The 26866-nt window shown below is 38.3% G+C and overlaps 1 protein-coding gene across 6 annotated transcripts in view; it reads right to left on the reverse strand.

The window, feature by feature from the left end:
* LOC113051364 (inositol hexakisphosphate and diphosphoinositol-pentakisphosphate kinase 2-like) overlaps positions 1-26324 on the reverse strand; it is a 43174-nt gene extending 16850 nt beyond the window's left edge. For 5 of the 6 annotated variants that reach the window (XR_003276892.1, XM_026215045.1, XM_026215042.1 and 2 more), the window contains exons 1-26: positions 26252-26324; positions 23010-23513; positions 22578-22773; positions 21917-22007; positions 21721-21806; positions 21102-21256; positions 18659-18760; positions 18207-18368; positions 17278-17399; positions 17068-17169; positions 16824-16910; positions 16654-16729; positions 15041-15150; positions 14579-14664; positions 14367-14492; positions 6085-6206; positions 5810-5992; positions 5563-5704; positions 5229-5452; positions 4720-4847; positions 4504-4618; positions 3941-4048; positions 3694-3807; positions 3431-3571; positions 3191-3284; positions 2244-2369 (exon numbers count right to left, since the gene is read on the reverse strand). Coding sequence is in view for 5 of the 6 variants with exons in the window: in XM_026215045.1 (XP_026070830.1) it covers positions 2244-2369; positions 3191-3284; positions 3431-3571; positions 3694-3807; positions 3941-4048; positions 4504-4618; positions 4720-4847; positions 5229-5452; positions 5563-5704; positions 5810-5992; positions 6085-6206; positions 14367-14492; positions 14579-14664; positions 15041-15150; positions 16654-16729; positions 16824-16910; positions 17068-17169; positions 17278-17399; positions 18207-18368; positions 18659-18760; positions 21102-21256; positions 21721-21806; positions 21917-22007; positions 22578-22773; positions 23010-23159 (3148 nt within the window). In the remaining variant the exon portion in view is untranslated. The remainder of the gene's footprint in view (positions 1-2243; positions 2370-3190; positions 3285-3430; positions 3572-3693; positions 3808-3940; positions 4049-4503; positions 4619-4719; positions 4848-5228; positions 5453-5562; positions 5705-5809; positions 5993-6084; positions 6207-14366; positions 14493-14578; positions 14665-15040; positions 15151-16653; positions 16730-16823; positions 16911-17067; positions 17170-17277; positions 17400-18206; positions 18369-18658; positions 18761-21101; positions 21257-21720; positions 21807-21916; positions 22008-22577; positions 22774-23009; positions 23514-26251) is intronic. The other variant, XM_026215044.1, reaches the window with a different exon arrangement.
* Between the last annotated feature and the right edge of the window lie 542 nt (positions 26325-26866).

Genomic DNA, 26866 nt, shown 5'->3' on the forward strand with positions numbered 1-26866 from the left:
TGCACTGAACTGATCAAAAGTGACAGAAAAATAATATTACAAAATATCTTTATTTTACATACATGATGTTCTTTTGAACTTTCTATTCTTTAAATCCTGGAAAAATGCAGCAAGGCTTACATGAAAATATTAAGCAACACAAATGTTTTCAACATTGATAATAGTAAGAATTTTTTCTTAATCAACATTTCAGAATGATTTCTGAAGGGCTAAAACAGCTAAAATTCAGCTTTGCCATAATGCAAATACATAACCTTTTAAAATACATTCCTGCACACTAAAATATTTTTTTTCCAAACCGGTAAAAATAAATCTTAAAGACCTCAGACTTTTAAAATATTGTGTACAGTGAGTATAAAAAATAATTCCCCCTTTCAAAATAATCACGTTTTGTTGCTTTTCAGCCAGAAATGAAGACTGACACAGTTTTTATTTTTATCCAGCTGTACTTGTGGAACTTATAACATCAAAGTTAAAGATATAACACCAATGTGTCAAAAAAAAAAAAAAAAACGATTCACAGTTGGAAAAAGGATCACTCCTCCAAAAAATGACTTAAAGCTGCAGTAGGTAACTTTTGTAAAAATATTTTTTTTTACATATTTGTTAAACCTGTCATTATGTCCTGACAGTAGAATATGAGACAGATAATCTGAAAAAAAATCAAGCTCCTCTGGCTCCTCCCAGTGGTCCTATTGCCATTTGCAGAAATACATCGCTCCAGTTAAGAAACAACCAATCAGAGCTGCGGTCCGTAACTTTGTTTGTGTTCAAAATGTAGAAAAATGTATATAATAAGCGAGTACACCATGAATCCATTTTCCAAACCGTGTTTTTAGCTTGTCCTGAATCACTAGGGTGCACCTATAATAAGTGTTTATATTCAGACTATTTTAGATTGCTTCGGAAATACCTCGGCGGAGTAACCCAGTACCTTTATGATTCTTCATAGACATAAACAGAGAGAAGTAGTTCCGGCTACGATGTTCTTCCGCAAGACGCAAGCAGTTCTGTTTATTAACCGCTAGAGCGTCAAAAGTTCCCTACCGCAGCTTTAATCAGGTGTGGCTAATCACCTTCTCAATGGCACACAAAGCCATTTGATTTTCAACTGGGGTCACTTTGATAAGCTCAGCATGAAAAGAGCTTTCCTGGAGCATTTCAGTCTTTGGTAGTGCAACTGAAGTAAACAGTCAACTATGAGTGGTAAGACACTGCCAAAAGGTCTCCGGGATAAAGTTGTGGACAGGCACAAGTCAGGACATGGATACAAATAAATGTCAAATGTTTATATATGCCTATACAAGCACAGTGAAGTCTATTATTAAGAAGTGGAAGTTATTGGTACAACACAGACCCTCAGAGGGTTCAAGAAAAAAGCCACTCCTCAAGAAAGGCCACATGCAGTCATGAGTGTGCTTTGCCTAAACGCACCTTAAAGATTCTGAGGCAGTTAAGACTAAAATGTAATAACTTGTCCTCAACACCAAAACCAGGGACTGAAGCACTTGTCAGGATAGAAGGAAATTTCTGTCAAATTCTTTGCAAAAGGTGGTTCAACAAAAGACTGACACAAGGGGGTGATTCTTTTTCCAAATCAGTGATTCTTTTTTTTTATTTCAGTTTTTTTTGTTGATGTTTTTCTTATATGTTGCTGGATAAAAACTGTGACCTTTCTTGATTTCAGGTTGCAAAGCTACAAAATGTGATTATTTTAAAGGAGGTGATTATTTTCTATTCCCGCTGTCTCTTAGTCTGAATTGTAACAATTTGATAATATAACAAAAGGCCCCTTTATATAGTGGAAGGCATGGTCAGAGTTTATATTCATTTTACGGTTCACTAAATCTAAATTTTTACCATGTTTTTGCATCAACCATTTTTGGATTCCTGCAGTGTACATAAAATATGTGTTTCCCATTAAACAATGAAAAAATATAACACTGCATAATACGACAAATGACAAGTCAACAAAGACATAATTTATGAAAGACGATGAATGTCACTGTAGACTCCATGAGTTATGTACACCATACAGTCAAGATCATGAAAATGAACCAGACGTGAAATGCGGAGTATGACAGCAAGATGTGTGATACACACTCAGGACCTGATGCAATGGATGTTCTTAATCCTAAACTTTCCATTACTCACATTCACAGGAAGTGCCCTTTAACTATAGTTTCTAGCTTCTAAACTATTTTATGATCTCTTTGAGAGAAGGAGCTGGACTGAGCACATACCGTCTTTATAGGTCAAACTGCCCGAGGAGAATTTTTTGCGGTGTGCGCGTGCGTAGTCCTGAAGGTTGGGGGCACTAGAGGAGCCCCCCAGGACGTTGGTGCTGAAGAGGCCAGCGCACTGAGAGCCTGCGGAGGGGGTTAGATCATGGAATTAGTGTACACACCAACCACATACACTTATTAATCAAAACACAACAGTTACTACAGAGAGAGTGAGAGGATTATAAAGTCATAATATGACTCATGCCAAAACCATTACTGTTTGAAGGACATCAATGACAAAGGCTTAGTAGAGCAAAACCGAATGAACAAAAAACAGAAGCAATATTCATTAAAGTATTATAAATTATAATTATTAAAAAAATGTAATGTAAATAAATAAATCAAAAAAACTTCAGTGAAATGGCAGATGATTATGCTGAGTCTATGAAACATATGAACGAGTATGAGTATATGAATGTCAGCATTCATATGTAAATATATAAATATATATATATATATAAATCTTCCGATGGTTAGGTATGAAGCATGTCTGCCTGCATGGATTATTTGCTCATTTACACCCTTGTCAGATGTGCTTTTTTCCATGCAAAACTTTGAAGTTTGAAATAAGAAGTGAATTCATGGCACTTTCTTTCATAGGTAACAGCTTTGCGTAAAGACTGAAACAGAGATCACAGCACTAGATTTTAAATGGAGCAGAAACACAGAATGATCCCTCAAAGATGTCAAAAAATAAACTGCATCCTACTCCCAGACACCAAACTCCAGATTTGGATACAAAATGTCTATCCACCAATTTCCTTGGTAACATCAATGAAAGCAGTCAGCTAATGGACTTAACACCCCACCCAAAATAACATGCAATATAGTATGATTTCCTGTCAGGGAGAAGAGATAAAGAGCAGTTGTTGAGGCTGAGTGAGGGACAGACACACGATACCAACCTAATCCGCTCTGCTTCATCTCTGGAGACTGACGTGAGCAGGAGGGGAAGAGGCGGTAGCTGCCTCCTTTAGAGGACGAAGTCTCTGACAGGACCTTTGCACACAAAAAATGAAGCCCTTTTAAATAAAATGTCATAAAACCAAGCCTGTTTCTCTCAGTTCGACAACACAGAGATTTCTGAAAGTATTTTGAAAGCACTCTGTTCAGTGGTTGGCATAGTGGGTGGCTGAGTGAGATACCTCCATGGAGCCAGTCTTGCGGTTCCGGATCAGAGGGGATTTCCTCAGGGTGCTGATGGCCTCTGAAAGGGGCAAAGCACGGTCGGGCTCATCTCGTACAAGATTTTCCAAGCTACCAGGATCTGTTTGCTTCTGATCATTCTGTGTGAACACACACAAACACAGAGATGGAAACTCTGTAAACAAACCAAGCTATCATTAACTGAACAACAATCCAAATCCAAAACATAATGAGAAAGTGGAACAAAGGAAAGTCTGTGCACTTCAGAAGAGGCTGGTCGGAAGCCAAAGCCCATCGGAGCGCTCTCCTCCTCAGATACTTTGACCCCAGGGCTGAAATGCAGTTCCACATGGAAGCGTTCTTCAGAGGATGGGTCCTAGGTTAACGCAATATCACAATTGTCATTTCTTTGTAGCACTCTATTGAGACTGCACAATCAGTTATTACAGTTCACTTATGTTTATTTTGTGCCTCAAAGGAGCAGAACAGACCATGAGAACAGGATGTACCTTTTTGTTGTCTTCATAGAGCATTATGACGATCTGCGTCATGTAGTTGAGCTCAGACACTGCACTCAGATAATCCATGGCTCTCTTCCACTGCTGGTCCTTCTCCTCCTGAAACGTCATGCATCCTTTAACACTCAGCTGATACCACAATCAAAGACAATTGCTTAAAAAAAATAAGTGTTCTTGTTCTCTCTTTTACTTTTCATTTGTAGTACTGCTATAGCTTCTCTACTTCTCAACGATTTTGAAAAAGAAGTACATTTTAGCATGCCGTACTTCAGTTGTTAAGCACTGCTCTCTTCTCATGTATGCCCTACCAGGCTTACTTATTATGTCAGTCATTTTATCTTTACCCTCAATACATTTCTCAATGCCAAAGAGGCATAAGTGCAGCTACTCCCTTTTGGCACCAACTGGCTTGGTATTTTCAGTGTTAAGGCTTTGTTTTCTAATGAATAACTCCAATTTTGAATTCACTTGTGTCCTTTTGGCAGTAGTAAGAGCTCATCAAGAGCTTTCATTTGATGTAATGAAGAAGTTGGAATTTACTACATGATACTTACATCCAATAGGCCACCATAACGGAAGATGCTAAGCAGTGAGTGGACGTGACTCTCACTCGTGAAGTACAGCCGAGTTCGGACATGCCTGCCTGGCGACAGCACTCCACGTGAATATCTGTGAAACAAAGAGATGGACAAGTGTGAGCTCTCATGCTCAATAGGAGAGTCCAAATAAAAGAAATAAAGGGATGAGAGTGAAAAGACAGGGCATCTCACAGTGGATGCAGCTTGTTTACAGACTCGTCCTCGTGTGTCCTCTGAAGGTCCAGCTGAATCTTCTTTACTAAAGGCAGACAGTAGGCATACGCAATGTCCAGCTTCTCCACCTTATTAATGCCGTACTCCTAAAAAAGCAGTTTGAAGGACAGTTGTAGTACAGTTGAAACACTCAAATATATACATCATTAAAAGAAAATTAATTACAAAATTAAAATATAAAATTAAAATCTAATTCAAAATATTAGCAAAAACGAGTGTGTGAATTATACTAAAATAACATTTGCTGTTAGTTGGAAAGCATCAACATTTTCTTGAAAGGGTTTGGAAATACATTTTTAGATTTAAGTTTTTGTTGTGGTATCCAAGGACTTTCCACATTTTTTGGGGAAATATCGGTATTCAAACAAACCTGTTGCTAAAGCATCTGTGTAAAAACCGTATAAAAACAAATGTTCAGCTCTGAGGATAAGCTGTACGAGTTCACGTTTCAGAATTTTCTCACACACCTGTGGTATGACAATGTTGGCTAGTGCTCTGGAGAGCTTGAAGAGTTCATATGTGTCCTCCAGGCCCAGACAGCTGTTGTGCTGCACGTCATACTTAACACAGTCGTAAATGTCAGGAATCTTGCTGATGTCGTAGCGGCCACTCTTCATGCGGAAGTCCCTTTCCAACTTGGACCAGCGCTGCAGCATCATCTCCAGTGTCTCGCTGTGGTACAGCTGTAAATCTGAGAGGCAACACCAACTCACTTACTCAGGTCTTTCTTTCTTTCACGAGTTACTCCTTTTAGTCTTTTAATGTGTGTTTTTTTCTCTTCTATGAGTACAGAACAATCACCTGCTGATTTGGGGTCTTCAAGTCTTTTGTGGATCTGTGAGGTGAGGCTCTGGACAAGGGTGTAGACTTGATCACATGTACTTACTGGATTCTCCACAGCTTTCATAGAGCCAACAAGAGAGCTGCTGCATGTTGGAGCCAGCTGCAGAAACAAAGAGATGAAGTGGACACAGGTGTGTTTTCATATCAAGTCAGCGGAGGGCGGAATGCACCCTTAGTTCAAAAGCTGTCTGATGCTTCACTTTACCCTGTCAAAGTCTTCTTCTGTGAAGATTTCATCTTTCTGCATGATCTCATGAAGTCTGGCCTTAACCCTCTGCTGACAGCCGCTGAGGGATTCGATATCGTTATCCAGCAGGCCGTTCATATTTGCACTCTTTACCATCTGGACCAGGATCGGTGTCAGTTCCCCTTCCAGTGCCAAGAGACCCTGACAGCCAGATAACCAACACCAACTTAACATCCTCTGATAACTTAATATCTTTAAACCTTAGACAACCTGTATTTGTTGCGGCTAAAGACCTTTGCAAAGGCAGCAGCAGTCATTTGCACCCTGCCCTCATCAGAGGCATAGATCTTGAGGTCATGCCGGTAGGTGCTGTGGAGCCTGAGCAGGCCGCAGCCTGGAAAGCCAGCATAATCCCCTACAAGTGGACAAGAACATAACATTCAAAGATGAAAACTTTATGAGACTAAATAGCCATAATCAACTGAGGCAATCAAGCCTGTTCCTTTAAACCCAGTCTTTCTGGGTTTCACTCCAAACCTAATCAAGTCTTACTTGACAGTAATAAGACACATGGGGGCTGACATATAAGAGGTCACTGTACTGTAAAAATATCCTGAGTTTCAGAACTCAAAACTTTCTTGTTGGTCTAAAAACAGCATATATTGAAGCCAATCTGCCCAAACGATGGGGTGTGGAATGTGCCACTTTATGACGGAATAGTTAGGCTAAACACTGCCTCCATAGAAGGTGATAAACGCCTGCTTCTACATCACTGCCTGTTCAGCCACACCCACCAATTTGCACATGTATTGTAAATAATGAGAGGCAAATGCAGATGTGCGCAGAAATCAATCCATAAAGATGCTCAGAGGACAAGAAGATGCTGTGCAGTGCCAAGTTGTGAAAAACAGACTTTGCATCGGCTTTCTTCTGATCCCAGCATTAGGAAAGAGTGGATGAGCTTTATTTTTGTTGACGTTTATTTTTATTGAAGGACTGGGACCTTTGTTCACTTCATTTTACTGCAGATTAGTTTAAAAGAAGAAAAAAAAAAAAATTTGAGACGGGTTTTCAGAAAGATTGAAACTAAAAGACAATGCTGTGCTGAATGCAGTGCCCTCCATAAGTATTGGAACAGTAAAGAAATTTTTTTTCAGTTTGCTGTGGAGTCAAGAAATCTGTAAACATGATTAAAAGATGAATATGAGACAAAACTACAGATATCACATTTTATTATTGGGTGATTCAACCCAAAGATGTTTTACCAGCTAAGAAAATCAGCACTTTTCAGAGTTTCCTCTCCCTATCTGATGTGAGAACAAGTATTGGAACAGCTGCCTCACAAATCTTTCTAAGTGTTCTGCTGTGTCCTGTTGCATTAATTCTTCAGATATTAAAAGCAGGGAATGTCAGTTATATCCATTGCTTCTGCATTCTAAGTCGTTGACATATACAAATCAGGATGAAAACGAGGAAGCTGACTCCGAAAGAAAAGCAAGCAATTTGGATGCTAAAAGAAAAGAGGAACTCAATTAGAACTATAGGAAAAACAAAGGGCATGGAGAAATTAAAAGTTTGGAAACTACCAGAGACGTCAGCAACCAACACGACTGATTGGATGATAAAAACAACAGTAGTTGATGACAGACAAATCATAAAAGCTGTGAAAATTAACCATAAAATACATGTCTGTAAAATCACAAACAACCCCCAGAAAGCTGAGGTGATGCTCTGTCAATCTACAGTCCGCAGGAGAATTTGACACAGAATTACAGAAACTACACAGCAAGATGCAAACCTCTGATCAGCACCAAAAATAGAAAGGCAAGATTCTTCACAAATGTGAGCCAGTAGAGTTTTGGAACTGAGTTGATGGACTGTTGAGACAAAGATTAACCTTTTATCTAAGTGATTGGAAAGCAAAAGTGTGGAGAAAAAAAAAGGGAACTACAAATGATCCTAAGCATACAACCGCAAGCTTGGTGGAGGTGGTGTCATGGCATGGCATGCATGGCTGTCTCTAGAACAGGACCTCTTCATTTTAATGATGAATTAATATATGATGGAAGTAGCTGAATGAATTTGAAAGGGTACAACTCATCTTGGCTACAAATATTCAAGAAAATGCCACCAAACTCATTAGAAAGCACCTCATATTGGATCAGGAAAATGACCCAAAACACCCTGCCAGTTCAGGCAAGGACTTTATCAGGGCAAAGAAATGTAAAATCTTAGATTCATTTCACCAGCTCAAAAGGACACTGAAGACAGAAACTCCCCAAAACAAGAATCAGTTGGAATTGGCTGCATTAAAGGCTTGGGAAAAGCATTTCAACGCATAAGATCAAGAGTCTGGTGATGTCCATGGGTTGCAGACTCGTTGCAAGGGATCTGCAACTAAATATTAGCTTTTAATCTTTTACATCTGTCTTAAATTCAACTGTTCCAATACTTATGCTCACATCAAATAGTGGGATGAACTCTTAAAGTGCTGTCCTTTTTATTTGGTAAAACATGTATGTGTCGAAAGACACAATATTAAAATGTGACATTCTGTAGTTTTGTTGCATATTAATATTTTAATCGTATTTGCAAATGTCTTTACTCCACAGCAGACAAAGCAATTTTGTCTTTTACTGTTCCAATACTTATGGAGGGCACTGTATAGTGGATATTGTTTGATGTAAACAGTGTTTTAATCTAAATTACATCAGTGTCTAACTATGAAGGATGTAGGCTGTCAAACATACACAACTGCAAACCAATCATAGCAGTGGGCATTTACTTCAGAGTCTACAATGTGCTACGCCTATTCAAACAGTGTTCAGATGAGGGGGGTCAAAACAGGACAGAAAAATAGCCTTTTACTTCTAAATGATGTTTTTGATGTAAAAGTATTGATAACATTATAAGTGGACCTCAGAGAACAGTACAAAGTAATAAAAAGGGCACTTCTTGACCCTTTAAGTCTGATATTCACACAAATGTATGAAAAGACAAAGTGACATGTTGAACATATTTTTATGACACTTTTATAATGCAAATGGCATAAAATTGCTGCATGGAAAAAGAGGCAGAAATTATAACCAAGAGCAAACAAGAAAGAGGGAAGTGCATAATATAAAGACTGCTGAACAGGCACTGGCTTTTAACCCAACATTTGGTAGCGCTTCATACTACCTTACATTTAATACAGTTCAAGAACGAGAAAGATTGTTGTATTATAATAAGTACTTCAGAAATCTTTGTTTAATACAGTGCTGCAGAGATGACATATTTTTGTAGGCCAAACCAAAGCCAGTAGGATTTCTCCTGAAGTAAAAATCAAAATCTTCAAATATCGCCACCATTAAGCGTCTGAAGACTCCTTCCATTTTTTATTAAAATCTACAGGTTGGAAAGTGTGAACTGGTATAACTTGCAACAATTCTTATATAAACACAACAAGGGTGAGATGATTGATTTATGAACATAATTAAAATGTTCCAATATTGTGTCACATGCTGGTTTAGAATGCTGTAAGTAGGAACGACAAAGAATAAACTTTGTGCCTTCGGAAACTCATGATGAAGAACATCTACAGTGTGAAATGGGGACAACCAGTGATGAATGTCTGTGTCCTTAAAGGGTTAGTTCAGCCAAAAAGGAAAATTATGTCATTAATTACTCACCCTCATGTCGTTCCAAACCCATGAGACCTCCGTTCATTTTTGGAACACGGTTTAAGATATTTTAGATTTAGTCTAAGAACTCTCAGTCAGGGCTGAAACGATTCCTCGAGTAACTCGAGTAACTCAATTACAAAAAATGATTGAGGCAAATTCCTCTGCCTCGAAGCCTCTTTTAATTTATTTAAAATCTCTCAGGTTCTTTCGCAATGATTTTTTTTATGTGACACAATGCGTTTACGTCACCCACAAAGCGGAAGGAGACACAAGCGCTGCGTCCGAAGTCGCATACTGCCAGGAGTCAGCAGTGTTTTGATTTGAGAGCGAGGGCAAACGTAAAGAGAACGTCGTGGCGTGTGTTCATTTCAAGATAGAGCTGGCATACCACAACTAGGGCCCTATGATTCCGCGATGCAGAAAACGCGGATGGAATCGCGGAATCCAGTCATAAAAACGGAATTTACAGTTTAACGCAGAATGGCACGGAATTTGCCAAATTTGAATGAATTAATCAAAAATAGGTCATTGCACTTACATCAAATCATGATATGGACTTTATCTGTAAATATTAAGCTGGAACAGTCTATTTAAAAATGAAACCTGCATGTTCTGCGTGTCTTTGTTAATGAATGGAGCAGAAGCGCGTCTTCATTCATTAAACACACTGAAGCGAGCGTGACGCTCCGGTGATTTCAGCGTCTCAATAAATAAGTACGTGGACACATGAACAACATCTCCAGAACTGCTCTGACAGTCACTTCATGAGCATTTGACCGTTTGATTAGAGTAAAACTAGCGTCAAATCAGATACACAGAACAGTAAAGGTACGCCAACCCGTCAAAATGAAAGTCCGGTTAAAAACTATTGTTCAGCACAATGTACATAGCCTACTACAAAAAAAAAAAAAAAATCCAACATTATTTTTTTAAGGTTAAAAAACACATTTCTTCCATGTTTTATTTTTAATAGTAAATCCCCTTTGTTTACCAAAATGTTAAGTTTGCTTAATTTTTAATAATTAAAAGATACATTAAATTAATGTTTTGTGTTTAATGTGCATCTCAGAAACTGCTTTATTTAAAACCCCAACCGATTGGCACTTAAAAGCACTTAATTCATCTGTCAACTTTATTGTCATTGTTCACAGTACAAGTACAGACAGAGAAACAATGGGTAATAATTAAATGTTTATTTTTGATGTATGCATTGCATTCTATGCATTTAAAAAATAGTTAGTTGTTAATTTTAAGAGACCCAGGAGTCTCATTTTCTCCTGCATAATTATGTTGGCTTGGCAACAAGCCAACATACTGTTATGCTATTTAAACTTCTTCTTTTTTTTCTTATTATTATTTTTCTGACAGAAATTCTGAACGCTACTCCTCCTAGGGCTTTAAAGCCACAAGCCCCAAACTTGGCAGAAACCTGTGGGATAGAGCGGTGCTGGTTGCTATATCTTTTCAGACTGATCAGACTTAAAGTTTTTTTTTAATTAATTTTTAAATGTCAAATTACATTACCCATAGACTTACATTATCTGAGAAAAATTGCGCCCCTAGTTGCAATAACCGAGATTAAAGGGAGGAGTCAGGTTTCGTTTCACTTTTAAACCGGTTAAAAATACCAAGTAAATAATACAATTTCCCTCAAACTGACAAGCTAAACCAACATATCTGATTATTACAGGGGTCAGGGCTCATTAATAATTTATTTCTGGGCAGAGAGCAGTTAGAAAGACGAGAGAAGAATCACTGCTGCTCAGCTCAGGCACTGTCTCCAGGAGCTCACAACGAGCGAATTCATTCTTATTTAAGACCTTTTAAAACGGCGACTGCACGCAATCCACACGTTAGAACACACCAAGAGCTAAATTCAGATGTTTCTGAACTGTTTAAAGTAATAACATGATATATTCGCGGCAGCCAAATGTCCGCGAGCCCGCGATGTATTTCTCTGAACACTTGAAGTCCACATGACAGCCGCGTTTCGGGGCGAGATCGGACAAATAAATACACATTTCATTCACACTGACAAGCTAAACCAACATATGTTATTATTACCGGGTCAGGTCTCATTTATAAATTATGTCTCTGGCCAAAGAACAGCGAGAAAGACGAGAGAGAAATGAGCGCTTCATCCGCATTTTTAAGCGCTTCCAAAAATAATATCACAGCGAATTGCACTAATCCACCCATTAGAACACAACAAGAGCAGAATTCAGGTGTTTTTGAACTGTTTATGTGTGCAAAATGAAATATAATTTGACAGCGTGATACAGCTTATGAATACTTGATGTCTGGGCAGAGAGCAGTCAGACAGACGAGAGAAGAATCACGGCTGCTCAGCTCATGCTGTCTCCACGGAGCTCACAACGAGCGAATTTATTCTTATTTAAGACCTTTTATAATTAAATTATATCGGCGATTGCACGCAATCCACACGTTAGAACACACCAAGAGCTAAATTCAGATGTTTCTGAACTGTTTAAAGTAATAACATGATATATTCGCGGCAGCGCAACTGCCCGCGAGCTCGCCATGTATTTCTCTGAACACTTGAAGAGAATTTACAGCCTGTCACATTAAAACACTGCAGCGAAACGGCACAAAACAATTAGAACAATATATTATACACATGAAAATGAGTGTTTATATGTGATTGTGAGATTTTATCTGTCGGGCTGAACCTCACATCAATTGTTATCCATCGTCACAACATGGTAAAGTCATTTATATATATTTTTTAAGAGCTTCTTAAAATAAATATTCCTGCGAATGCACACAGTCCACCAATTAGAACACACTAAGAGAAAAATCCAGGGGTTTTTGAGCCGTGTATGTGTGCAAAATGCAATATTTGACATCGCGAAGGGAAAAAAAAGTCACATGACAGCCGCGTTTGGGGCGAGATCAGACAAATAAATAGGCTACACATTTCATTCACTCTGACAAGCCAAATCAACATATGTTATTATTACCGGGTCAGATATCTCATTAATAAATTATGTCTCTGACCAAAGAACAGAGAGAAAGACGAGAGAGAAATGAGCACTTCATCAGCATTTTTTAAGAGATTCCAAAAATAATATCACAGCACTAATCCACCCATTAGAACACAACAAGAGCAGAATTCAGGTGTTTTTGAGATGTTTATGTGTGCAAAATGAAATATAATTTGACAGCGCGATACAGCTTATGAATACTGGAAGGAAAAAAGTCACGACAGCCTTTTAACTCTGGAGTCGATTAACGCATATACGCGTTTTGAGTCATTTTCTGCTGATAACCCTGACAATTACTTAAATTACATTTTCAGTTTTAAACGTACAGATAAGAGCAATACATCAATCGAATCTGTAAAGGGTTTACTTTTTTTTGGATACAAACACAATAACAACAAAACTTTGTGCACTTATAAAATAAAGATAACAAACAAGGTGTGCTGTCTTCAACCTTGTCTGCGCTGATCTTCATTTACAAACACGTCATTAAAATGAACTGTAACTCCATGAATACTCAACGAAGAGACATGAGAGATATATCTATAGAAAGTTTGACATGTCTACTTTTAAACTAAACAAGTGCTGCCGAACAAATATTCTGTGATAAAGTACGCGATGTCCTTTTTTCACGTCTCCCTTCTAATGTGTATGGAAGGCCAAGAGGGTTAAATACACGTTAAATACGCGTTGTTGACTCATGAAAAATCAGCGTGTATTTAACTTATATTTCACGTTTTAAATACACGTTAAATACACGTGAAATACACGTGAAGTATGCCTTAAAAATCAGTTTGAACAGGTCAGTGTCATTGGCTGCTGAGGACTTGGGTCAAACCACTTCTGTGTGCTTAGAGGGATAGAAATAATATATTTAAGTTTCAGTTTTATGAAATATTTATTTTTTAATAAATATTAATTAAAATTTTGTGGTGATAGCATAACGTTTATAAAAGTTACAGTATTTTGTAATGAAACAGGACTTTTTGTTTAGCTCTTGACTCACCGAAGTATACTATATATACTGTCCCTTCTTTAATTTTTCAGTAGTGTGATAACTTAAAATATGTTGTCAGTACTATTAAAATAACATTAAATTGAATGGTATTTAGGAGATTATGGTTTTTGCATGACTTATTTCGCATTCAGCTAGACAACCCTGTCGTAGCTGTTATCATAGCCTAGGCTTTTTATTAAAAAAGAAAACAGCAAGGGACCATGGAAAAAGACTGTTGCAGGTGTATTTTTTATGGTATTATTTATTTATTTATTTTGCAGCGGGGCAACTCAAGAATGTTGGGCACACAAGTACTGTGGCTCTTTTGCCCCATGGCCAAGATGGCCAAGCCAACATCAAAGTTAGTTCACTAACTTTTAATTCTAGTTAATATTGCACTTTAAGCAAAAACACATTTTATCCGATTACTCGATTAATCGATGGAATTCTGGGTAGAATACTCGATTACTAAAATATTCAATAGCTACAGCCCTACTCTCAGTCTCTCCATTGAAACTGTGTGTACGGTCTACTGTCCACGTCCAGAAAGGTAAGAAAAACACCCGGAAGAGAATAGTCGATGTTGAATAAAGTCGTAAATTTTTGCTATTTTTGGACCAAAATGTATTTTCAATGCTTCAGCAAATTCTAACTGACCCTCTGATGTCACATGGACTACTTTGATGATGTTTTTCTTACCTTTCTGGACAGTAGACCATACACACAGTTTCAATGGAGGGACTGAGAGCTCTCGGACTAAATCTAAAATATCTTAAACCGTGTTCTGAAGATGAACGGAGGTCTTACGGGTTTGGAACAACATGAGGGTGAGTTATTAATTACATGAATTTGCTATCTGGGTGAACTAATGCTTTAAGCTTAAGAGACTGACAGACAGGAGACAGGTCTACCTTGACCTCCAGGGTACATGCAGCGAAAAGCCCTGCCAAGTTCTTCAGCCTGAACTCTGCCAGCTGGAGTCAGTTCCCCACCCCACTTCAGCACCAGCAGTATAGAGGGGCCCTCCTTACGAGTATCTGCACACAACAAACACAGCAGCACCATCATGCACACCATGATTCAAGCCAAAGAGGACATGTTTCCCAATCAGCAATCCTCATACCTTCCTCCTCACTGGATGTTTTGGGCTGTAAATGAGGAAGGTAAGTTAGCTGCACTTTCCTATTGATTCCAGAAAAATGGCCATACCTGGAAAATAAAAACAGATCAGAGACAATAATTTAATCAGGCCATATCCTTTAGGCTCCAAAGAAGTTTACCCTCCACCTCACTGTTTTTGACTGACATCTAAATTAATATAGCCACAAGGACCTACCAGATCAGCTGCTCTGAAATATATCCAGCGAATCTAAGCTATTCCAAAATGAGTGATGTTTGACAAGGGTTGTGAAAGGAGACACTGTATATTGTGTCACAGGACAAATCTTACAAACTGAGATTCTAAAAATAATGCATGTTGTTAATATCACTGAACATTGTTTTCATGACAGTCACAAGGCTGAAAGGAGGCCTCCACAGCACAGGACACTGCAAATGTGCCAATTAGCATCTTACAGTAGCATACATTTCTAGAACAGTCTTTAGTTGTTCAAGTTTGGATGACTTCTCCTCAATTTCACAGTCAGTATGCTCTCCTATGTCTGCCAAGAGTGTCCTGGTAATGTCCAGAACTTCCTGTGGAAACAGCACAGCACAGATATGGTTTTAACAAAACATTTTACATTTAAATGAGTGGTTCTGGGACAGGGCTCACTATGGGGTCTCAACAAACTTCCAAGGAGGCCTAAAGATGACTTAAAGTGATGCAAAATAAGACAAAACAGTAATTACAATATTAAAAAAGAACTAACATTTTAAAGGGGGGGGGGGGTGAAATGCTATTTCATGCATACTGAGTTTTTTACACAGTTAAAGAGTTGGATTCCCATGCTAAACATGGACAAAGTTTCAATAATTAAGTTGTACGTTTGAAGGAGTATTTCTGTTCCAAAAATACTCCTTCCGGTTTGTCACAAGTTTCGGAAAGTTTTTTTCGAGTATGGCTCTGTGTGACGTTAGATGGAGCTGAATTTCCTTATATGGGTCCTGAGGCACTTCTCCTGGAAGAGCGCACGCTCCCGTATAGCAGAGCAGAGCAGAGCAATTCACTGATCAGAGCGAGAGCGTCGCGAAATGTCACAAAAGGAGTGTGTTTTTGGTTGCCAGGGCAAGACAACCCTGCACAGATTACCAAAGAAAAAACAGCATTAAGGGACCAGTGGTTGGAGTTTATTTTTACAGAGCATCAATGGAGTTGTGCAAGTGTTTGTGTTTGTTCCCTGCATTTCGAAGATGCTTGTTTTACAAACAAGGCCCAGTTTGACGACGGATTTGCACATCGTTTATTTCTTAAGGATGATGCAATCCCAACGAAAAAGGGTCACGATCGTGTGTTAGAACCACAGACAGTGAGTAAAACTGCTTCAAATATCTCTGCCTCCTTGTTAGTGCTTCCGCCTCCCATGCCGGAGACCCGGGTTGGAGCCATGCTCGGAGAGAGTCGTTGCTGATGCTGCTCTCGTTCAGTTTCAGCCTCGGGATCTGATTCTGGATCATAAATAAACGGCTGAATCTGACTGTAAGCTATGGTTTGTTTTGGATGATGGTTTTGTCCTCACGGTAATGTCACAGCTTCCAAACGCTCTCAACGCAAAAGCCTATTCGCGCTCGTGATTCTTTAGCTCCGCCCACACGTCACGCCTCCAGTCGGTCGTGTTTTTCCGGGAAAAATCGGTACAGACTATCTTTCTCTTATGAATATAATAAAACTAAAGACTTTTTGGAGTTATGAAGGATGCAGTACTACTCTATAGGTGCTCAAGATTAACAGGATATTGAGTGAAAACGAGCATTTCACCCCCCCTATAAACTATGTCTTATTTCAATTTACCACCTCATTTACTTTTTAGTAACTAAGACTCCAGAGTCTTTGATAACTTGAATATATGAGGTAGCCTAAACCTGGAAAAGTCATGGCATTTTACAATGAATATACATACATCAAATTAAATCTTTAGCCAGTAAGTGTCATGTAAAGACACTCAATTTTTTAATTATACTAGGAGTGTTCACAGAAAAAAATAGGTGTGCTTTGTTTAAATTTGGTTTAAATTTAAAATATAATAAAAAATTTTTTACCTGCAGTTCTTTGGGTTTCTTTAGCTTCAGCTTGCCTGTTTTATACCCACCATATTTTTCAAAAAGCTCAAAAAACCTGGAAGAAAGGAATCAGCATGATATTTAGCATTTTGGATCCATTAGTCATGCTTTAAGTGATTAAGTCTATGGAGTAGGTGACAAGATCGCACATGGGGTTCCGAACTTCCATCTTCATCTTCTGCTTTGGTGTACGATCTCCATGACGGATCACAGCAATCACACAACGCAGCTCCATCCTAGCAGACAGAACCACAAAAAAAAGTCATTCTGATGCAATACCATAATAGGGGCACCTGGCATTTATTTTAAAGAAAGAGAAGTTTTACTACTATTAATGCATAGTGTACACTACTTAAATGAGTCAAAGATATGAGTATAGCATGTGATAAGTACATGGTCCCTGATGTAGTGGGTACAATAGGAATGTCCTCTGCCTCTGTAGGTATGGACCAGGGGATCTGGAACTGTGGAGCCAGCTCCCTCATCACAATATTTCTGAAAGAAAGAACAAGCAAAACTCATCAGGTGTTGTGCATCTTGCAACTATATGCCAATCTGTGAATGACACACATTTTGAATCATTATCTGATTATTAGGCTTTACCCCAGGATCTTAGCACAGTCATCATAGTATTTCATGGAATTCTTCACAAAGCTAAATCCGTTAACATCACACACATACGAGTGGCCATTGGCTCGGAGGAGGTCGAATCCACACACTGTTTGCTAGAGAATAAAATCAATAAGAACAGGTTTAACTGAACTGAAAGAAAACTCTTAAAGGGTTAGTTCACCCGAGAATGAAAATGTGTCCATCTTCTACTCACCCTCGAAGCATCCTAGGTCTGTGTGACTTTCTTCTTTCAGAATAATCCGATTGGAGTTATATTAAAAATCCTCCTTGCTCTTTCAAGCCTTTCAATGGGGGTTAGCAGGTGTTTGTTGTCAACAGTTCAGAAGATGTGAAATAAAGCGCGTGCATCTGTAATAAAACATCCCTCACACCGCTCCAGGCATGAATAAAGCCCCCTTGTAGCGAATCCGTGCGTTTTTGTGACATAAATATCCAGATTTCAAGCGTAATAAACACTTGTTGAAAAATGTTAGATGATGTTAGCAGATGTTAGAAAAAAAGTGTTTATTACGCTTGAAATCTGGATATTTATATTACAAAAACGCATGGATTCACTACAGGGGGCCTTTATTCATGCCCCTGAGCCGTGTGAGGGATGTTTTATTACAGATGCACTTTATTTCTGTTCTGGACTTTATTTCACGTCTTCTGAACTGTTGACAACAAAAACCTGCTAACCCCCAATGAAAGGCTTGAAAGAGCAATAACAATTTTTAATATCTCCAATTGGATTATTCTAAAAAGAAGAAAGTCAAATACACCTAGGATGCTTTGATGGTGAGAAGAACATGAATTAATAGAAATTTTTGGGTGCATTAACCCTTTAAACCCTGAAGCCCAGAAAATGTAATCTATCAGAAACATTTTGAGTCAGTACTGAAATGAGCAGCTCATCTGACCTTGAACGCCAGACACACTTTACGGGCCACAAGCTTCTCCATAGCAGTCAGCATGACTGGGTAGCGGATTTCTTTGCCTTCACTGTCTCTTTCTACTTTTCCATCGAGAGCAGGGGACTTACGAGCCTCTGCGTGAGCATAATCTGGCCCTACTGTATACACCTGTAACAATACAAGCACACACATAAGCAAAAAATTATCATTTCATCTGATGTTCAAAGGAGAGACATTTTACAAATAGCACAAGTTTCCAGGCACACAGCATAACAAAATGAACAAAAAATAAGTCTAAAACAACAAACTAAGAAATATTGCTTTTCCTCTAAAAAGATCAAATTTACAATTGAACTAATCATGCAAAAAAACAAAATTTTGCTCTCTACAGATTAAGAGGAACAGGGTAATGCAATCCCTAGGAGATGTAAAAGATGTTAAATTATTGAGTACCTTACCTTCACATCTGTGCCATCAGTTGGCATGAACTCTTCATAGATATAGGAGCCAGTTTTCCTCACACTGCTCTCTGGAGAGTAAACACTACTTCTGCTCCCAATCTGAAACAGAGACACATTCACACTCAAATAGTCCTTTACTCCACATTGTGCATTGTGTGCATAATTCAAAGGTTTTGTATACAGTTTTGTTAAAGAGCCACACAGATGGGAAATCAAAAATGACCTGTATTACAGTGTATAATGTAACTGTCCATCAGTGTAAACAATTTGCAAAGTAATTAAACCAAAAAGTACACAATTTATAAAGTTATTGGCTTCTAAAGTAAGGAGTCGACTCTGAATCGCTGAAACGAGTCGTTATAGATTTCAAATCTTTTGCCCATCTCTATGTATGTCACTAGGAACACTTTGCATAATAATCTCCGCCTACTGTCTTGGGAGGAACGGAACTCTGACCTGTCCACCCCCCCCCCCCCCCCCCACACACACACACACAGACGCTCTGGTTGGTGTGAGAGCATCATGTCGAGGAGACGGTGTGTTTTTAATTGTAAAGGCAAGTTTGTTTTAGTTTTACTGCCAAAGAATGAAGATCAGAAGAACCAATGGCTAAAATTCATTTTTACCACAATACCAGAGCAGTACAACAAATCCCTTTTCACTGATGACTGCTTTTCTAATATCGGTGAGTACAAGGCGGGATTTTCAAAGCGTTTGGCCATAAAATAGGGTTCATTAACAACTTTATTTAGACCAAAAAGCATCTCCGAATCACAATGCGAAGTATGATTATGAAGTTATGCGTTTGTTTTCTCCCGAGCGTCTTATCAGTATGTGTGCTGTCTGCAGCCTTCGTCTTTGCTGATCTTCATTTACAAACACGTCATTAAAATGAAGTGTAACTCCGTGTATACTCAACGAAGATACATGAGAGATATCTATAGAAAGTTTGACATGTCTTCTTTTAAACTAAACAAGTGCTGCTAACAGATATTCTGTGATAAAGTAATCCATATGAAAACAACGCGATGTCCGTTTTTCACGTCTCCCTTCATTATATCTAATGTGACCACGCCCTGGCGCTGAACGCGCTATTCAGATTCAGACTGAAGCGCGCGGCTTGAATACGCACACACAGAAGAAAAAGCAGCGAGACTGTTCTTCAGGTTTCTATTTTATTTTACTGTTTGCTTCGCGATGAGAGGAATAAGACATAATTCACCCCAAAAAGATGCTAACGCATTGTTTACCATGAAGCTGTGTTCGGAACAACCAATCAAACCTGACTATGTTAGTTGACCAATCAGAACACAGTATACTACCGAAAGGTGGGGTTTAAGGAAACTGAATCTTTTGAACAGCTTCGAGCAAACCGTTTGGGGATCTCTGAGAATTGAGGTAATTTTAAAATGATATTTTGACAAAATGACAATGTTTTTTAACCTAAATGGATTTAAACCTATTGTACAGGACTTATAAACAGTGATAGGAAGCTTAGAATTTTCATCTTTAATAAACTATAGTTTATATAACTGTAGGCAGTGCTAGGGAAGTTACTATGAAACTACTACAAGCGGCTAATAATTAACCCTACAAGTTACATAAACATAAACATGTCTGCTAAATGCATAAATTTAATTTAATTTTAATTTAATTTAGTTTATTATGCGACATAACAGAAGATGTATAACTTATAGAACATAACTGCTGCAGAGATGATGTAATTTATCAGGTCAACCCATAAGTTAGCATTACCTGGTTCCCTCAACAATAAGCCATTGGCTTTTACATTGTGTTTGATTTGAATTATTGCAGAAAATAAGCTCTGTGGTCAACACCACGGTCAAATTACTTTTCACATTTTCATATATTTTAAAAATCTACTACAAGTTTGGAAGTTTGAGTTATAGTAGCAATTGTAGAAGAGTTAGCAAAATCACTTCATACATATAACGTAAATAGGACATAAATGTAAATGTGCACAGTAGCCACTTGTATTTTTCAAGACACATAAAAGAAGTAATCTTTTTCAGAAATTTAACCAAAAACCCATTCAAAAGACCTATTGACTTTGGGATGATAAAACAGGAAGGGTAAAAATGCTAAATTGTTTCACGGTTTTAATACTTTCCTGCACCACTCTTTAACTCTGGTTGGTAAATCAAAGGTTTTAATGAATGAATGAACTGCTAAAACAAGAATTCAAGTTAGCGGTGTTGCAAATTTTGGCTGGTTACTCCCTAACACTGACAAAATACACTGATAAACTCTTCACTTTTGTCTATTTTTAACAGCTGACAGAGAAGGCTGAAACAAAATGTCAGCATGGTCTTCTGTTTCCGTTTTGACAATTCTTAACGACAAATCATGTGCCTGTGTTACCAAGATGAATGCATTTCAAGCTCTATGCATAGATACCAGGAAGTCATTGCAAAAAGACCTTTCTAAAGAGACGCTGGCTGCCTCCCCCAGCTGAAGTTGGGTAGTAGATGTACACATTATGGTCCTCAGCAGAAACCGGCTTCTCTACAAAGGGTTTTAGAAAGACTTCGCCGTTAACTTCAACTTGGTCTTCTCCCTCAACAAGGTTACACTCTGTGGCACACAAGAAGGAAAGGCCAATCAAAACAGTATTCCAGTGAAGATAAACAATATCTGAGCAGACACACAGATAAAACAATCATCATCTGAGATATGACCATTATGTGGATTTATAACTGGGTAAATATAGCACTTTGATTGTCATTTGTTTAGAGGAGGATAAATTTATTCAGGTCCTCAGGGAACTGTCATAGCTGCCAAGAACATAATGGCTCATTGGATGCCAAATGATCCCATCACAGGTCTCTTTGGCCTATAAAACACTTGAAATTGCTCTGCGTGAGGGGCTATATTTACTAAGGGACTAAAATAAATCAGAGCAGGGACTAAGCAGGACACTTTGCTAAGATTGAAGTTCCTACTTCACTACTGGATGAAAGGGAATTAAGCAAAGCAAATAACAAAAGACCGCTCTTTAAAAATTTTCCAGGATCTTTTTAAAAAAAGCTTTGACTGACCATCTGGTTTGTCAGGGTCACGGTTTAACACAGCATAGCGTGGCAGATCTATCCCCTCCTCCTGCAGGATACGATATACTTCCCTCCTAAAATAAAAAAAGCACAGAAAAACCTTATTCAGGTATCATACAGGATGCTGAAATGTATGTAAATATGAGACAATATGCAAAACCGTGGTTGAAAAACATGCTCATACCTGTCCTGTATGTAATACTGCATGTTAAGATCATTGATGAGAAGCGGGTTGCGGAGCTTTGCATAACTCACTGCCTTATCCAAGGGGAAACCTAATTTAAAAGAGAAAATATTAATGTTGGTAGTATGGACATGATAATATACAAAGGACTTGCCAAAGACACAACACACTGATAAAAATCCATTTGTAGACTACTTATCAGGCATCTTTGCACACCAATGAAGCAAAATATGGTCAAATTAATTATTTGGCATATTTTCACAGGCAAAAATCCAGTAATTTCAACAGAAATCCATGTGATTGGGAACCTCGTATGAGGGCAAAATTTAGACTGCAGATTTTTCCCATGCAGACTTCTCAGCAGGCTCAAGCTGTTACCTCAAATTAGCTTGACCATCAGAAAGCAGCTGAGTTTGAAAGTGACTTCTGTCTGAGTTGTGCTTCATACATCCCTACATTATTTGAAAATCGACAGCTGACCTTTTAGCCCACAACATTTTTCTGAAATGTTGCCAATGTGACTGAACCTTCATCGTGTCTCATTAGACTAGCTGCTAATGCAGAAATGTTTAGTAACTGAACATGAGACCCCTTCCACAAAGCTGCTTCTCGATTTTATTGACTTACTTTACAGTTAAGACTTCGGTGGAGAAACACAAACCTTTAGAGTGAAACGAGATCAGGCAGTCACAGAGTGGCCACTTCTCCACCGACTCGTTGAGTATGACGTCCTCTGGAAAGATGACCACTGTGATGTACTCAAACTTGCAAAGACGCTCCAAGATCTGAGTCATGGGTTTGGACTTGGATTTCTTCATCATACAGCAAATCCCCACCACGATCTGACATTCTGGAGGCTTAGGAGAAAAAGCACGAATTTAAACAAGATATACCGGTATCTACCTAGACATATCAAACCAAGCAGCAAGACTAAGACTGTTTAACAGAAATTATTTTAAAGCACTTTTTCTCTTTTTTTACATGCTTCTGTTCTAAAACTACTAAATCTCCAAGTACTGTATGTGAAGGACTTCCTGCAAAATCCCTCTTACAGACCAGACAGACACTTAATCAAACTGCACACCATTCGTACCGAGTCATCCTCCAGGTCATCTTCGTACAGCTCCATGTCTGTCCTCATGCTGGCGCAGTCGTCCAGGCCTTCGCTCTCATCCTCCGCGCAGCCCACGAAGAATCTGGGAGCGCCGCACTGGCTCTCGCCGGGGCTGCTGGCCTCTGACATTACAGTCCACAGCAGCAGCAACCCTCTGCTTCCTGCCGCGCCATCTCACACTAACACACAGAGCTGGAGGGGCACGCGGCCAGACCAGCTCCGTACCCAGCCTGCAGGAGCCGCAGTGGGGTCACTAGCGGAGAGTGTATGTGTGTGAGTTTGAGAGGTAGAGGGGAGGCCGAATGAGGCCTGACAAAGTGCAGGTAAATAGTTATTTGAAAGGATGTGAAGTGCTGGACTGATAACACGAATTCATTCTTCCTAAGGTTTACGCTCTTCTTTATATGAGAGAGGGTCTTTCTCCAGGTGTCTTAACAAGATCCTCAAAGAGTGAACTGAAGGATGAAAAAAGCACCTTCATTCCTACAAAAACAAACAAATGTGCTTAATCAATAACGGATCCAATAAGACAGTGCACACATTAATTGTGATTTCAGTGTAAGGAGTGACATTTGTTTTAGCTTAAAAGGGAATTGGTTGATGGTCACTGACAGTAGACCTTACACATTTAGCACAGCCAAGTAACGGTTAGTTCACCAAAAAATGTACATTCTGTCATTAATTACTCACCTTCGTGTCATTTCAAACCCATAAGACTTTCATTCATCTTTAAAACACAAATGAAGATGTTTTTGATGCAACCTGAGAGATTTCTGTCCCTCCACTGCAAGTCCATTCCACTAAAACTTTAAAGCTTCAAAAAGTTCATAAATAGACATCAATAAATTTAATACATAGGAATTGAGCCTTTTAATTCAAGTTTTCTGATTAAACGATTTTATATGATGAACAGACTTTTTATAATGAACATAATTAGGCTTTGTTTTATTCACATGTAAACTTTGATCATACATAGTGCACATATGGTAAACAGGTACTGCAAAAATCTTTTTTTTTTTTTTTCAGACAAGGAGACACAATCACAGAAACTGAATGATCAAATGTATCAATAAAACACTATAATAGAGTCTACACTGTGTGTACTAAATATAAAGTAATTTGTATGAAAACTACAAAAGTTTTTGACTCAAGAGCAGTGAGTGATTCTCTCCATCTTTTGTGATTAAGGACACACAGCAGCAAGTACATTAATCTGCTGTCACTTTGAGACCTAATGCATTTAGTGTGCCATGCAAGAACAATGTTTGAGCCTCCATAAGAACCAATGAGGTGTGTTTGTGCTCACCAAGCAAACACAGTTAAGTTTCCTGTAGTGGCTTTCCTGTGTGCCAGGGCTTTAGTTGTTATTTACACATAAAATAAATAAACAATGTTGTTAAAAAACATGTGGAACTATGATAAGAATCATACAGTATGTTCCCGCCAGCACCTCTCTAATAGAAAATACAACATCAAGGGAAGGTTAATATCACAAGATGTGAACAGTTGACCTACACCTATTCACCACAGTGCACACTGCACCTCTGTTGGGGAAATAATAGTTACATTTGGCTCCTAATTCCATTTACTATATTCGATGTGCAAAAACACTAAATCAAAACTGTTTATTATATAAAGCGATCATTTCTTCGGACTTGGATTAAACAGCTCAATTCATATGAATTACTTTCACAATGTCTTTATGAACATTAATTTGTGTTTGGGGGATGAATGCAAGTCTTAAGGGTTTTCGAACTACAAAAGGGTGAGTAACTGATGAAACAATTTACATTTTTAGGCGAACTATCCCTTTAAGCAATATCCCACAAACATGTGGACTGTTTGGAGTATCAGCGCTGCTGCAATTCAGCTTCAGGTGGAGGTTTTGTGGGTTATCTAATATGCTAATATATATTTCCTATCAGTTTATGTATTAATATTTATTAATATCGGTCTACTTCTTATTTCATTTTTCATTGCTTTGGGGCATGCAAAACGTAAAACTTGAAGCTTTGGTCTTTCATTAAACTATTTTCATCTCCAGAAAAGAAATACGTGAGCTAACTAGTGTTTTTGAACATGTATAACACCAGCACTTCTGCTTGTGTCACATCGCTTAATTATCATGCTGGCACTCATGTTACAGCTCCTGCCTTCACGTCAGCAAATTCTCCAGTCCAGACTAACCACAGAGCTCTGTTCTCCGAGACTGAACATACATTTGTGCCACTGTCACCACACTGCAAAATCAATCCTTCATGTCAGCTGTTTGACAAACACCCATACGGAGTTATATAAAATTATCTTATCATAGGTTTTAGTTTCTGTTTAGTCTCTAAATAAGAAGAATCACCCCCTGGATCTCATTTTACCACTTTCAAGTCATACATTTTTTACTGAATCAACCAGGTAACATGATGACGGTAACAAGCCTGAACAAGTCTGAATAAACTTGTACAATAGTTAGATCTAATACACTTGATAAAACTAGAGGAAACCTCATATCAAGAATCCAAGACTGATGAGGGTTTTAAATCTAGACTGTAAGACAGTAAGCCCCAAACTACAGGCTTACACTTTTCCAAAAACATTTGTTAAAGATACATGAGAAAACAAAATGGAAAAGACAATTTCTCTGACAACAAATAAACAAGTTATTTCCAGTTGACCGGATTTTGAATCCATTATTGGCACACACGTTATTTTGGGCTATGCTGGTTCAATACTTAACACGATTATCCTTCTGCTGTACAAAGTATTAGAAGTTAATTAGTATTATACGCTTGAAATCCTCTATTTAACTTACACCTGTTCAACTGCTCGAGGAACTCGAACACGACTTGGCCGTGAGAACTGCGTTAGCTGTAACGTAACGTTACTCCTACAGAACACATATTATATAATGTCTATGCAATTACTGTTATCAGATTATTATCTTAAAACACAGTATTACACATGTGGAACCGTGACAGCACACTTTAAGTACACAGGTTTTCTATTTGTAAACATGTAAGAGAAGTCGTGAGTAGGTTGTGTGGGCTCGCTAAGGTTAGCTAGCAACACGGCTATTCATTAGCTCAACAGAAACAAGACAATTTTCTTCAGCTATTATGAGAACTGAATGACAACGGTAGCCATTGATCTTATTTTCGGTAATATCAAAGATCTTTGGTTTCAAGCAACAACACGAAGATAAACGGTATTTTCCTGTGATGACTTACTCTACGTGATGCGCGAGGCGGTGCTGACTTCACAGCTGTCCACGGATTTGACAGGTTGAAAATGAAACCGAACTTGCTTCGGAGGCAAAGATAAACAAAGGTTTCAGCCAACGAGAGAGCAGGATTCGCAGACAGACAACCGCCATATCGTGTGAGGCAATAAGAGGGCGGGACTTACAAGGCAGCACGGGAATCGGTTCGCCTCAATTGTTGGAGTATTAAAAAGTGCTTTCTCCTCATAAAACTGTGCAATATTTTAGATGAAAACCACTCATAAGGAATTCTTGTATTGCTTATCAGTGAATGCGAATCAAATAGAACAACCATTCGAATTAACATATCAAATAATTTTATTGTTTTCACTTTGAATCACGTCACGGCTCTACGAATGTGCAAAGATCTGCAAACATTACACTCAAATATTAAATGCAACATTGTCTTAAAACAGACAAAAACGTTTTCAACGTTTTCATTTTTCTTCTGCACTAGTGGACTTGTGATAGCATTTCCTAACTCCATATGCATACCTTGCAGTGAACGAGTATAGTATTGGATTATTTCTGATAATGGACAGACCCTGGCATTGAAGATAAATATGGAGCAGCTGCAAAGAAA

Source organism: Carassius auratus, chromosome 32 (assembly GCF_003368295.1).
Source record: "Carassius auratus strain Wakin chromosome 32, ASM336829v1, whole genome shotgun sequence".
NCBI classification, from domain to species: domain Eukaryota; kingdom Metazoa; phylum Chordata; class Actinopteri; order Cypriniformes; family Cyprinidae; genus Carassius; species Carassius auratus.